The 12,327-nt window shown below is 41.8% G+C and overlaps 2 protein-coding genes across 4 annotated transcripts in view; one reads left to right on the top strand and one right to left on the bottom strand.

Annotated features, from left to right (window-relative positions):
- The first annotated feature begins 1,358 nt into the window (after positions 1-1,358).
- LOC120418080 (rhythmically expressed gene 2 protein-like) lies at positions 1,359-2,604 on the top strand. Its single transcript, XM_039580336.2, has one exon. It carries the CDS (start codon positions 1,700-1,702, stop codon positions 2,483-2,485), a length of 786 nt encoding a protein of 261 aa, XP_039436270.1. The 5' UTR covers positions 1,359-1,699; the 3' UTR covers positions 2,486-2,604.
- LOC120418076 (E3 ubiquitin-protein ligase highwire-like) overlaps positions 2,429-12,327 on the bottom strand; it is a 76,294-nt gene continuing 66,395 nt past the window's right edge. For all 3 annotated transcript variants that reach the window (XM_052708339.1, XM_039580333.2, XM_052708341.1), the window contains 9 exons: positions 12,108-12,232; positions 10,838-12,040; positions 10,601-10,780; positions 9,647-10,539; positions 5,072-5,707; positions 4,844-5,012; positions 4,113-4,780; positions 3,161-3,260; positions 2,429-3,093 (listed from right to left, as the gene is read on the bottom strand). In XM_052708339.1, coding sequence (XP_052564299.1) covers positions 2,710-3,093; positions 3,161-3,260; positions 4,113-4,780; positions 4,844-5,012; positions 5,072-5,707; positions 9,647-10,539; positions 10,601-10,780; positions 10,838-12,040; positions 12,108-12,232 — 4,358 coding nt within the window. In that variant the 3' untranslated portion in view covers positions 2,429-2,709. The remainder of the gene's footprint in view (positions 3,094-3,160; positions 3,261-4,112; positions 4,781-4,843; positions 5,013-5,071; positions 5,708-9,646; positions 10,540-10,600; positions 10,781-10,837; positions 12,041-12,107; positions 12,233-12,327) is intronic.

The raw sequence follows: 12,327 nt of genomic DNA, 5'->3' as shown, positions 1-12,327 counted from the left end.
GCAGCAGATGGGAAAGCGGACAGCGTAACCATTCGGCCACGCACTGCCATGCTGGCAATGCTGTAAGGCGAATAATTTGATTTGATGAGAAACATTCAGTAAATTTACTTGCAATGAGTTACAGCGAGGAAACATATCCGATTTTCAGTGTGAGAGGTTTTTCAAATTCATCTGAGATGACTAGAACCTTTTTGGTCGAAAACGAGTCACTTTTGACAGCTTCTTTCGATTCACAATACAAAGGAGTTTTATGATTTCTATTGCGGGCTTCACTTTCATTCCTATCTGGTTTGTTTCGTATTTACCCGGCTCGGATCAACGGAATTGGTGATCGCTACTATTCTGAATGCGATTTGCCTATAATGTACTATTCAAGTGTGTATCCTTAAGAAAATGTTCTCTTTTTTATTATTTCGTCAGCTGTGTGCTATCTTGTGGCATAGACCATTTTGGTCGAAAATGAGTTAATGATGACGTTTTGCTATACTTAACAAACACTACAAGATGCTTTAACCCGTTTTTGGGAACTCACACTTGTGACATAGACCAATTTATCATCAAAATGATCATGCACACTTGTGACACGTCATACATGTTGTTGGAAAATTTGGAAAAAAATTCTTGTTTTTCACAAAATTATGTTCTAAAGGCAATGCAACCTTTTGTTTTTGAAAATATACTGATTAAGTCGGTTAAACTATTGATTTAAGCCTATTTTAGTTTGTATGGGAATTCTGAGCACGTAGTACAATTTTACTTTCGAAACACACTTGTGACACGTGCTTTTCAGATTTTTGTTAACATAATTTACTGTATCTTTTAAATGGTGTAACCAAATTAGTTGAAACTTGGAGCGTTTGTTAAGCGATAGTATACAAACCGATTGCTTCAAAAAGTTTGACTCTATCATTCATAGTTTTGAAAATATTTATCGTCAAACTTTAAAAATCGATTTTCTCGAATAGTACTAAATGGTCGTTGTCACAAGAAAGCACACAACAGACGATTTGCCTCTTTTTCAATCTAGAGGATAATGTGAGCTACCAATCCGGATTTTTTTCTAACTAAGATGAATACAATTAACACTCCAGTATAGTTTGTTGTGTTTAATGGTTTTCCTTATCAAAATCATTTGATACTTTTGTGTTAAAAACATCAGACTCAAACAAGACCCTTGTGGATTGCCACGGATACCGTAACTCTTAGCTGAACTCCGATATCATGACTGCAATCTGATGCATTTTAACGGCGTGTGTTACCTTCGCAAGCATATTTTCTAGAGTAACAATTCTCGTTTAACTGCCCACTTGAACGAAAGATAGGCTAGTAGTGGTGATGCTCACAACTTGTGATGTCCGTGTTCGAGGGGTGAATCGCGTAGACATGGTTGTTGATGTTTTTATTTTACTTGTTTTGTCTCGAACCCGCGAAAATAAACATAATGAATAACTCAACGAACTGTAATAAAGGGCGGAGACAGAGCGAGCGGTACAACTGATTACGAAAACAAAGCGAGTTTTGAGATTCTTCGTGAAAGGGGATATCTATTTAAACTGTTTATTTAAGTAGAAATTAGGTTGTAAAGATGAAAGTGGATTGAAATCCTTGGATACTAATATTCTACGACGCGACGGATTGCGAAAGATTGTTCGATAGGGTGCAAACAATATTGATAACAAGAGCTTTATTCTAGCAGAAGATGAACTCTCGACTGGTGGCCAAAAATCTGGCCCGCTTCAAGTTGGTCACGTTCGATGTAACAGATACCCTGTTAAAATTCTCGCGACCTCCGGAGGTTCAGTACGCGTTGGTGGCGCGCCGGCATGGATGCGCCGACGTAGACGAGCGCGCTTTGGCTCGCTGTTTCCGGTCCAACTTTCAGCGGATGGCACGTGACCACCCCAACTTTGGTAAGTGCTCCAAGTCCTTGTCAGGAAATCGCGACTGGCGGTGGTGGTGGCAAACGCTGGTGGTGGATATATTTCACGAATCTCACTCGCACCTTGATCGTACGAAACTGCAAGCGATCGCGGAACAGTTGGTCGAAGACTACCAAACGAGCGATTGCTGGGCGAAGATTGATCAGGCCGACGACATTATTCGGCTGTTTCGTGCCCATTCAAAAGAGGTCGGGATCATATCCAACTTTGACCCGCGACTATCGGTGATAATCGAGAGCATGGCGCTGCCCACGGTGGACTTTATCGTTACGAGCTACGAAGCCGGTGTCCAGAAGCCAAGCAGACAGATATTTGACCTGGCATTGGACAAGTGCCGAGCGAATGTTTTGTCCGGCGAGGCGTTGCACATAGGAAATACTCCAAAGTTGGACTATTTGGGTGCCAAACAGGCCGGCTGGTCGAGCGTTCTAGTCAACGTCGATGAACAGGGAGTTTCTCTGCAAAAAGACATCAACCCAAGGCACGTGTTTAAAAATTTTCAAGAGTTTATTCACGTGCTAGAGACGATAGAGATTGATTGGTGATTATTCTTTGTTTTGGATAGTTCTATTTTTATGATAAATATAATGTTATCAAATTGTGTACATATAAGTTAGTGATTTGCTAAATAAATATCAAACAACAATACACGGTTAACATGAGATCATAAGCACAATCATATAGAGAAAGTCTCGCCGTTTTGAATTACTAACTAAAGCTAAATCCTCCTTCCTTCATAATATACTTAATGCACTTGCGATACAAAACCCTAGAATGTGTGAGCATTGCGACAAATCCCGCAGCCCAAGGCAAACTCCTCCCCGGTGGACGGGTGAATAACGTGCAGCGGACACTCCTCCCCAATCAGCTGCTTTGCCTTGGGACCCGCCGGGCACTTTGGCAGTTTGTTCTTCGGGATGTTGGTCAGCCGCTGGAAATCGTCGTGGCACGTGTCACAAAAATGTGTCGTGCCGAAGCAGAAAAAGACCGCCACTGAGCAGCAGTAGCGGCACTTGTACTCGAGAAAGTCGGTCCCGTGCTTGGGACACATCTTGGCCTTAACCACATCGCTGCATCCGCCACATACCAGCTCCTGGGGGTTGTAGTTCTCGCCCAGCTCGGCGTCGCACCGAGCCTCGCCACCGTAATAAGCCTAGAAAGGGAGGACAGAGTTGTTACACGTTAAAAAGACCAATCAAGAAGCAAAGAAAGAATCTTACCTTTTCACATTGGCTGCAAACGTAATAAGCGTAGCGTTCCATAGCGTAAGTGGACAGATCCTTGCTATCGAGATTCTTGGCCAGACCTTCGTACTCGAGCCTGAAATAAAAAAAAAATCGTTAACATAATTTTTTTTTTGTTCAGTGTCTTTTTTTTTTAAGAAACTTTGTACATTCTTTGCTTTAAATAATTTTGAATGCAAAAAAATATATCTTGAAAAATTGATCTTAAGTACAGTCCAGACTCGATTATCCGAAGGCTTCAGAAAAAATCACTTTGAATTATCGAATCACGAAAAACATGTTTTTTTTTGCTGTCCAATTTTTGATTGTCGAGCTTGAATATGACCTCTAACTACGCTGAAGTGATTTACAGTTTTTAAATCCAAGATGACGGCCAAAATAGCGGTGAAAAAAATTTCATTTCAATAGACAATCAACTATTCAAATTCGACTAAAATGGGGAATTTGATGTTAATAACAAGAAAATAATAATAAAGAAAAAACTTTTTTTTTGTTTGAGATTCGATTGTCCGAAGTCCCATACAAACCTTCGGATAATCGAATAAACTTCTGATAATCGAGTCTGGGATCCACAGGCTGTAATTCTAAAATGTTTAGTGTTTTAATAGCCTAATATTTCACCCATTTTTTTTTATTTTTAAAAATTTTAAAGGTAATAAAAATGTTAAAATATTAAAAATTTTTGAAGTTATAAAAAGTTTATATTGATCTCAATCTACTACAGAGCGGATTCTTTAATTCGAATTTCGATACTTCGAATGTCCGAACGTATTCGCACTTAACCGTCAAAACCAGTTGTCAAATTGATGTTGACGTTTCAACACCATTGTTCGACAATTTCCGAACACGTGGTTTCAAGCTTTTAACAGCTATCAGTCGTTACAATTAGCGAATATTAATTCGATCATTCGAATACAGTAGCACTTACCTCATCAATGCCTTTCGCTTGACATCCGCTTTCAACGCAACGATCGGATCCAATATTTCCGCCAGCGCCGAATGCTGAATGTCCATCTTGCAGATGGGACACTGCGAAAACCCGAAACTAATCCGCGGCCCGTTCCACCGCCTGGTCAGAACCGCCTTACTGCAGTGGAAGTGAAACACGTGGCCACAGTCCAGCTGAACGGAAGGAGCCGACGAGAGGGCCTCAGTGAAGCAAATCATACACATGTCGTCTGCGTCCTGCGTCAACTTCGGTTGCTCCGCTCCGCTGCCACTGCTGGCCTTACCCTCGGACGTGAGACACTTTTGCTGCAAACATGGCAGACACTTTTCCTCGTTGACGATTCCACCGCACAGATGGCCACACGGATGGATTTTCGCACAAGCACTTGCCGCGTACTCCTGGCACTGCTGGTCCACGCAAACATTTCCCACCGCCAGCAGACCGGTGCTGCCAGTCACTCCGCAAAACCGGCACACGCCAATCGCGGCGTTTGGCGGATCACAAACCAGCGTGTTGTTTCCATTGCGAAATTCGAGCATTCCCTTGAGCGTTTTCGAGTCGACAAGCGCCAACAGCCAAAACAACTTGGCCCGGCCACAGCTTTCGTGCAGCTCGACCCGAATGGCCTCCTCTTCCTCTTTGCAAACCTAAAAGTAGAGTCGAGGAATAGAGAAGGGAAAAGAGAAGCTGCAACCGGGAGAAGATCTTACCGTGCGATAATGATTTCGGGTCTTTCGGTTCAAGTGCAAAAACCGGTCACAATCGGAGCACAGCGAACCGCACAAGCTGCAGATGATCATGGCGTACGTAACATCATCGTCGTGATTTGAGCAAAGCGGCCGGGACTCGGACTGTTTTGACCACTGGCTGGACGATAATCTGTGAAAAAAGAAAGAACATTAGCCAAGCTACAAATTTTCTCACCACAAGTTACTCACTTTTCCACGTGGTCACGATCCAGGACGCACAAACTGGCCAGCGCAAGCCACAGCGTCGGAGTCGTCATGCACGTCTCCGGCACCCGATAAACGTCCAAAAGCCTCGTTATGTTCAAAATACACTCCGCGATGGCAGCCTTCGTGATGAGTGACCACTTTTCCGACAGTTTACCATGCGCCATGTCGCGAATCAAAGTCATAATATTATCCGCCTGTTTGGACGAAATTGTTCCGTTTAAGAACCACCGCGGCTTCACCCCGACCGTCTCGATCCGAATGCCCGGCTTCGAAGAACACGCCGCACCAACGCCGTCAAAGTCAACCGAATTGTCGTCGTTGGTTTTGTCATCTAAGAATTCCGACGACGAGCCCTCAAAGTCGTACTGCTCCGCCGCCGGGCTGTTGTCCTTTTGGCCAGGAGCACCAACCGGGTGGTCCGATTCAGCGTTGCTGAATTGGGAATTGGTCATCGAAAGCTTGTTCAGCGTGGACTTTTCATAGTCGTCAATTTTGCAAATATTCATGTATCGCCACAGCTTCATGGTTGGTGGATTTTTGTTCGAGTTGTTCTTCACCTTGATCTGCACCTGAAGAGCTTTCGCGATTACGGCTAGGAAAATGTCCAAAATGCCGCATCTGTAAGGTAAAAGGCGTTAGAGTGACTATTTTTAAATTTAATAAAAGTTATGAGGTCTTTAAAGCTATAATCACGGCAAATAATGTTCATAGCATTTACGGAAAATCTCACAACGATTCATTACTCGAACAAAATTATACGTAAGCGGGGGATTCCCCTTCTTCCACATCAACGGTTAACTTTACGGGGTTTAACGCTTAAATATTTCGATGCCCTCTTATGCTAACTAGAGAGCAATGAGGCTAAATCTGGGCTCTGATGACACCATCTAGGTCCTTAAATTTGGAATTGAAGTGACCGCATTGAAATTTTAGCCGATTTGGTTTATCGAGTCCCGAGATATCTTGAGACCCTTACATGAATTCTAGACTTTTTTTAAAGGTCTTATCCAGGTTTTTAAGCGAAGATGGCGTTCGAATGTTGAACGTCCGAAATGTCAAAATCGCGCAGTAGCACCAACATTAGAAAAAAATGCGGCTGTCATGCCATGGCACACTTTTTTCGTAATGTTGGTACCACTGCGTGATTTTGACATTTCGGGCGTTCACCATTCGAACGCCATTTTCGCTTAAAAAGCTGGATAAACATACTAAACACAATAGAGCTTTATGACGTTTCGCGTACGCACACTAGCGCATCATTTGGTTTTGCTGGCTGACAAAATTTAACCTCACTTTATTTTCGTGTACGTGCACGCAATACATACGCACGTAGAATGCTCTATCGAGAAATTAAAAGTGAGAGTGTGTGCAACATGGAGTTAAACTTTCTGTGAAGATGACCATGGCAATTTGAAAATTTTAACTCCATGTTGCACGCACACACTCTCACTTTTAATTCCTCGATAGCTTATAGGATCTTTAAAAAAACTCTAGAATTGAGTGCTACCGGCTCCGTGGACTAATGGTTGTAGCTTCTGTCTCAAATGCAGATAGTTTATAAGTGCATCTCCAGCGCGGGTAGCAAACATCGAAGCAAATCAAATTTGCACCCGACGTCAACCCCACCGCGGTACCTGTCGCGGTAGCAAATTTGCTCTCAGTTCTTCGGGATTTCACTTTGCTACCCGTTATTTTACTGGTTTGCTACCGTGGCAAATGGAATGATGCACGGAAAATCGAATCATGCACGGATTTTTTTAATAGTTTTTTACATAATTTAAAAATAAATGAAAAAATGGAAAAAATAAATAAAAAAATTTAAAAAAATAAAAAAATAGGCCGTTGCAAATATTTTTCTAAAAGTTTATGTAGAAAACAAGCCATTTCATCTAATACAACGTCGAAGGGTGATCAGAAATGACTTAAGTAACCATTCCAACATAGTTTCCTTGAAGTTTGATAACTTTTATGAAAATAGTCACTTAACAAAACTAACATTTTTGAAAATAGTGTACATATGTCGAAATAAGACACTATTTTTACAAATAAGCGTGAACACAATTAAAAAATCAACTAATGTTGCATTAAACGTCATTTGTGAAGCTACCAGGAGTGAAATAATCCATTTAGCTCAAATTTCGCAATTTTTGATTGTTTTTATAAGGAAGGAAAAGGGTGGTCCATTCTGCCCCCAAGTGGATTTTAATTTAACACTTCCCCCACCAAGCCTCTAAATGATTTGAAGGTTCCGTTGTAGTTTGATTAGCTTTGTAATAGCTCCTGGTAACATTATAAACATTGAACAAACTTTTTCAAACAATCTAACTTTCGTGAAAGCTTATTTAAGAACCTCGAAATAAACAACATTTACGTGGTTTTTCAATAAATTTACATTTTTGCTCATAATTCGGAAAAATACAATGAATTCAAACGTCGTTTTCGGTATGGTGATGTTATTTGACGTCCTTTATAAGACCCTTGCCTTACAGTTGGCCTAAATCCATTCTAAAGCCCAAAACCAAGGGTGGCCCATTCTGCCCCCATGGTCCATTCTGCCCCCACTGCCCTTAATGCATTTTAAAACACGTTTTTCATTCAAATGTTGAAACCATGGCCCGTAATTTCAATTTTTATACTTTTTTGTCCCCCCCCTCGACTTTGGTCAGAGTTGAGGGATATAAACTTCAAAAAATATTTGCAACGGCCTTAAAAAAAACATTAAAAAATTGAAAAAAAAATTCAAAATATAGAAACAATAAAAAAATTATAAATTTAAAAACATTAATAAAAAATTTAAAATAAATTAATAAAATTGTAAAAAAATTAAAATTAAAGAAATCTTAGCTTTTTTCAACGCATTTTTTTTATTTTTGAATTTTTAAACTGTTGAATTTTTGAGGTAATAAATTTTTGAATTTTTAAATTTTTGAATTTACAATTTTTTAAATTTATAAATGTTTTGAATTTTTGAATGTTTAGAATTCTTGAATTTTTGAATTTTTGAATCATAGACAAGAGCAGACATACAAAAATCTCCGAAACACGCATTCAAAACTTTGCCCCCGGCTTGCCGGTACTTGTCGGGTATCAGAAAATGAGTACCCGATAAGTACCGACACATATTTTTCTTCTACAGCTGAACTTGAGATCAAATTTGATACCTGCTTTGCTACGCGCGGTGGGAGACTCGGGGGCAAACTCGAGAGCAAATTTGGTGGGAATCAAATCGGGTAGCAAATTGTTTAACTTTTGACATTTTCGAAAAATGAAATTCTTTGAAATTTTCAATAGAATTAAAAAGTTTAATAAACTTTTAGCCTTTCTAGGCATGAATCAACACGTAATTATTGATTTTGAAGGTAAACTAGAGCAAAAAATTATAAAAAACCCATCGAGAAATTAAATGTGAGAGTGTGTGCAACATGGAGTTAAACTTTCTGTGCAGTTGCTGTGAAGGTTCCCATGGCACTTCGAAAAGTTTAACTCCATGTTCCACGCACACACTCTCACTTTTAATTTCTCGATATCTCGAAAAAAAAAAGTTATCAGAGATGGGTTTTGATCGTGTTTGTTACCGTTGTACATACAAATTGACATAGGGCTTTAGTACCAAATTCGAACGTATTCGAATTAAAAAGTACACAAACGATGTTGACTTTTGGCAGCTGTCAGTTGTTTGCTAAACCGCTCTATATTGAATATGAGCAAAAAAAGAAAGAAATCAACCTCTTTTCTTCGAAATGATGGTCTGGGAAGCATGACGTACACATATCTACGACCTAGGATTTGAATCGCGAGGATCTCTGTCATTCTGAAATAGGTTTGTTAGGATGGCTAACATTTTATGCTGTATCAGCATTAAAATCAAATCTGTTACAGATTATACTTCCCCATAATATCTTAGCCAGTCGCCGGGAATTTGATCAGAAGTACACACACACACACACACACACACACACACACCCGTAAATGAAGTGAGTGTTTTCAGAAAAAAACGCGTTACAAGTTTGACAGTTTGGCATATGGCAAATGTTCTTACTTTTGCCATTTGGACGTTGTCGTGCTATCTTGTCGCACATTTCTTTTTGACGTTCCAAGAAAAACGCGTTTTAATGTTTGACCTTGAATAAACAAAAAATATAGCACGCAATGTAAACAATAAAAATCAGGTTTTGTTTGGTTGACCATTTCGTGCATTGTCCCGAAGTTTGGTTGCCGGAGTCCCGAGTTATGATCACAAATGATTACGGTAGTCGGGCTTGTACTTGTGTCAAACACGTTCTGAGCTGAAATCCCTTTTGTCTAGTTGTCGAAATTACTGCAATTTTCAGGGTGTGTCAAGAAAGCACGACAAATTTGAAACTTCTTTCATTGAAGAGTGACAACAATGCACGGAGTTTTTTCGGTTTTCATTGAATATCTCAGGATTGAAATCGAATTTCGGGGAACGGTGAAGGTCAACCTTGATGAAACTGTCAGAAGTGAGAGAAAGACTAATTTGAAGTCATGTGAGACGAACTAAAAAAATATATAAATAAACCTGGGTTTTTTACTTACTTATTCATATTAAACATCTCATTGTTCTGACTGAGCAGATTAAAGTCAATCTCCGGAACCTTCTCCACTCCAAGCAGCTCGCAAAGCGTCTCTGGTGAAATTTCCGGTAAAATGCGCCGGATCAGCGCCGTAACCTGCCTCTGGACGCGATCACTCCCTGTGTGCAGCAGCGAGAACAAATCCTTCAGTAGACCGTGCTGGTGCGATAAATACGATCGTCCAACGGCACTCCCGGACAGCGCCAGCACCATGCTGAGCATTTCAAAGCAGTACGTGTCGTTCAGCTTGAGATTCTCCTCAAAGTCGGTTTCATTGTCCGCGCTGAACATGACGTTGTGCTCCCACTCTTCCCGCGAGCGCAGCGCTTCCTTCTGGATAGCGTGCACAATGTGGACGATGATTTGCTTCTGGAGGTGACTCAGCTTGCTACGGCTAAACAGGATGCCGACCATGTGCTCGCGTAAATCGAGCGACTCCGTTGAGGATGAGATGACCGTTGATTCGGTGATCTTGGACGAAGTCGGGGTGTTTGCACCGAAATTTTTACCACTCTCGAGAATTAGCTTCCCGAATACCTGTCCCGTTAGTAGACGGAAAACACGCAGCGTTTCCGCTTCGCAGTTTTTCTGCTGGATGTAATTGGCGCTGGTGTGTTTGAGGTTGTGCTTGAACTGGGACGCTTTATCTTCGGCAGTGTAGCCAAGCAGTTTGATCTGGCGAACGCGGAGGGTCGCTTCCGGGCCACGGAATTCCATCCGGTAATGGGTGCACTCGTCGTCGGATATCGTTGCCGATATCCAGCTGCACACAAGTGGATCGACGTCAATGGTCTTTAGAAGTGACGTTTCGCCAAACGAACTGCCTCCGTACAGAAGGATGCTGGACACTTTGTTCTGTAAGAATATTTGTTGAATTACAAAATTTGCAAGAGTAGGTATAGTAGATAATACGCACCCCAATATCCCGACTGTTGTCGATGTGAATACAGATAACCTTGCAGTGATAATTGGTTCGATTCATAGTCAGTTCGATGATCTTAGGTTTGTTCCGATCCTCCTCATCGCTTTCCCAGAATGTCTCCGTCGAGTTGTCTATCAACGAATTTGCCAACGCAGGTCGCGATGAAACTACAAGCTGGAAATTAAGAAGTTAGTATGTCTCCCTTTAGCGATCAATATTAATCAAACTCACATCGAAAATCTCCGTAATATCGCTGAGCATGCTGATCCGGATGCATTCCTCCGTAAACACATCGACGGCATTCGAGTAGGAATTGAGCATGGCCACCGACGGAAGCAGATTTTCATCGTTCTGCTCCTCGGATTTTGACAAAATTTTCGAAATGTTCCCGAAAACGTGCGACCGGTGCAAGAACTGGTGGTCAGATTGTTTGAACTTCAACCCAAAACACTGGACGGCAGTCTTCTGCAAGGACGATCCCGACGGCAGGAGCAGTGTTAGATCCGCAATAGTGTGCAGCAGCGAGTGCAAACTTTGGGAGAGCGTTTGCGAGAGTGGTCCGTTGAACTGGTTCGAGCCCGGATGTTCCAGACCAAGCACTCCCTCGTCCAGCTTCGGTTCATCCTCGCAGTCGTGTGTCGAGTACGAAAGCGATGAAATGAACCACCACATGATGTCGTGTAGTCCGATCGGTTGCGTCACGGATCGAAGCAGCCAATTTAGAGCTTGCAAGCTGTAAATGTTGCAAATCGTTTTCCGCAGATTCCGGGTCATCAAATGGCGAAGCTTTTTCAGGTCATGCTTCTCCAGCATAAAAATCATCGACGGACGATTGAGCAGTGACAGAGCTCCCGCCTGAACATCCAGCTTATAAGCCGAGTTGCCCGAACTTCCCGATCCAGAACCGTCCGACTTTTCATCAACGTTCTTCAGCTTCTCGCTGCTCTCTCGTGCGTTGCTGTGGTACATCTCGAGGAACTCTGAGAAATTTATTTCTTCCGGTCTCTTTCCACTCGCCAGCAGTGTCGCGCGGGGATTTGTCTGAAGATTGTTCTTATCATTGATCTTGTTGTTAACTTTGTTTTTGCTTCTACTGTTGGGAATGTTATCTTTAGCCAAACTGTTATTCAACAAGTGCTCCGGAACAAGTTTTTGCAAATAAACCGAAGGATAGTTTAGCAGATTCGAGTCCCCACTCGTACACGTGCACTGCTTTTTACGCCTCATAACCACATTGCAGGGACCATCGCCCTTGCCACCAATTTCGCCCTTTCCCACCGGATTGTATTCTGTGGCGAGCTTATTCTGCGGTGTGTTCCAACCCTGGCCCATCGAGAAGCTCCGATGAAACTTACTCGTCGACGGAATTGCCGGCGACGTTTGGATGTTTTTCAAGTACGAATCAGCCGCCTCCATCGAGAGGTCTTCGATTACCTGAAAAGTTCGTTAGAAAATTGTGTTAGTAACCAATTCTACTTCCCTAGCAGCAAAGAGCATAAACCTTAAAATCATAAGCATGCATATCACCAAGATTCATCCCGAGCAAGTCACAGGTTAGATCGTTGTTAGTTTTTGCTCCGAGAGTTTCCATGCTAGCGAGCAGTTCTGGTGGTGGCCACATTAGTTCTGGAAAATTAGTTATGTCAAAGGTTATGGAGTTAGTTTAGTTGTTAGTATATAGAAACCGTCAATTGGGGCAAATCGGCACTACAAGCTATACG

This window comes from Culex pipiens, chromosome 1 (genome assembly GCF_016801865.2).
Source record: "Culex pipiens pallens isolate TS chromosome 1, TS_CPP_V2, whole genome shotgun sequence".
In the NCBI taxonomy this organism is placed as follows: Eukaryota; Metazoa; Arthropoda; class Insecta; order Diptera; family Culicidae; genus Culex; species Culex pipiens.
The sequence above is the reverse complement of the archived record's forward strand: the minus strand, read 5'-3'. Positions and strand labels throughout refer to the sequence as shown.

Excerpts from the sequence above, each read along its gene's own strand:
- LOC120418080 (XM_039580336.2), top strand. The coding sequence starts at position 1,700 with ATGAACTCTCGACTGGTGGCCAAAAATCTGGCCCGCTTCAAGTTGGTC.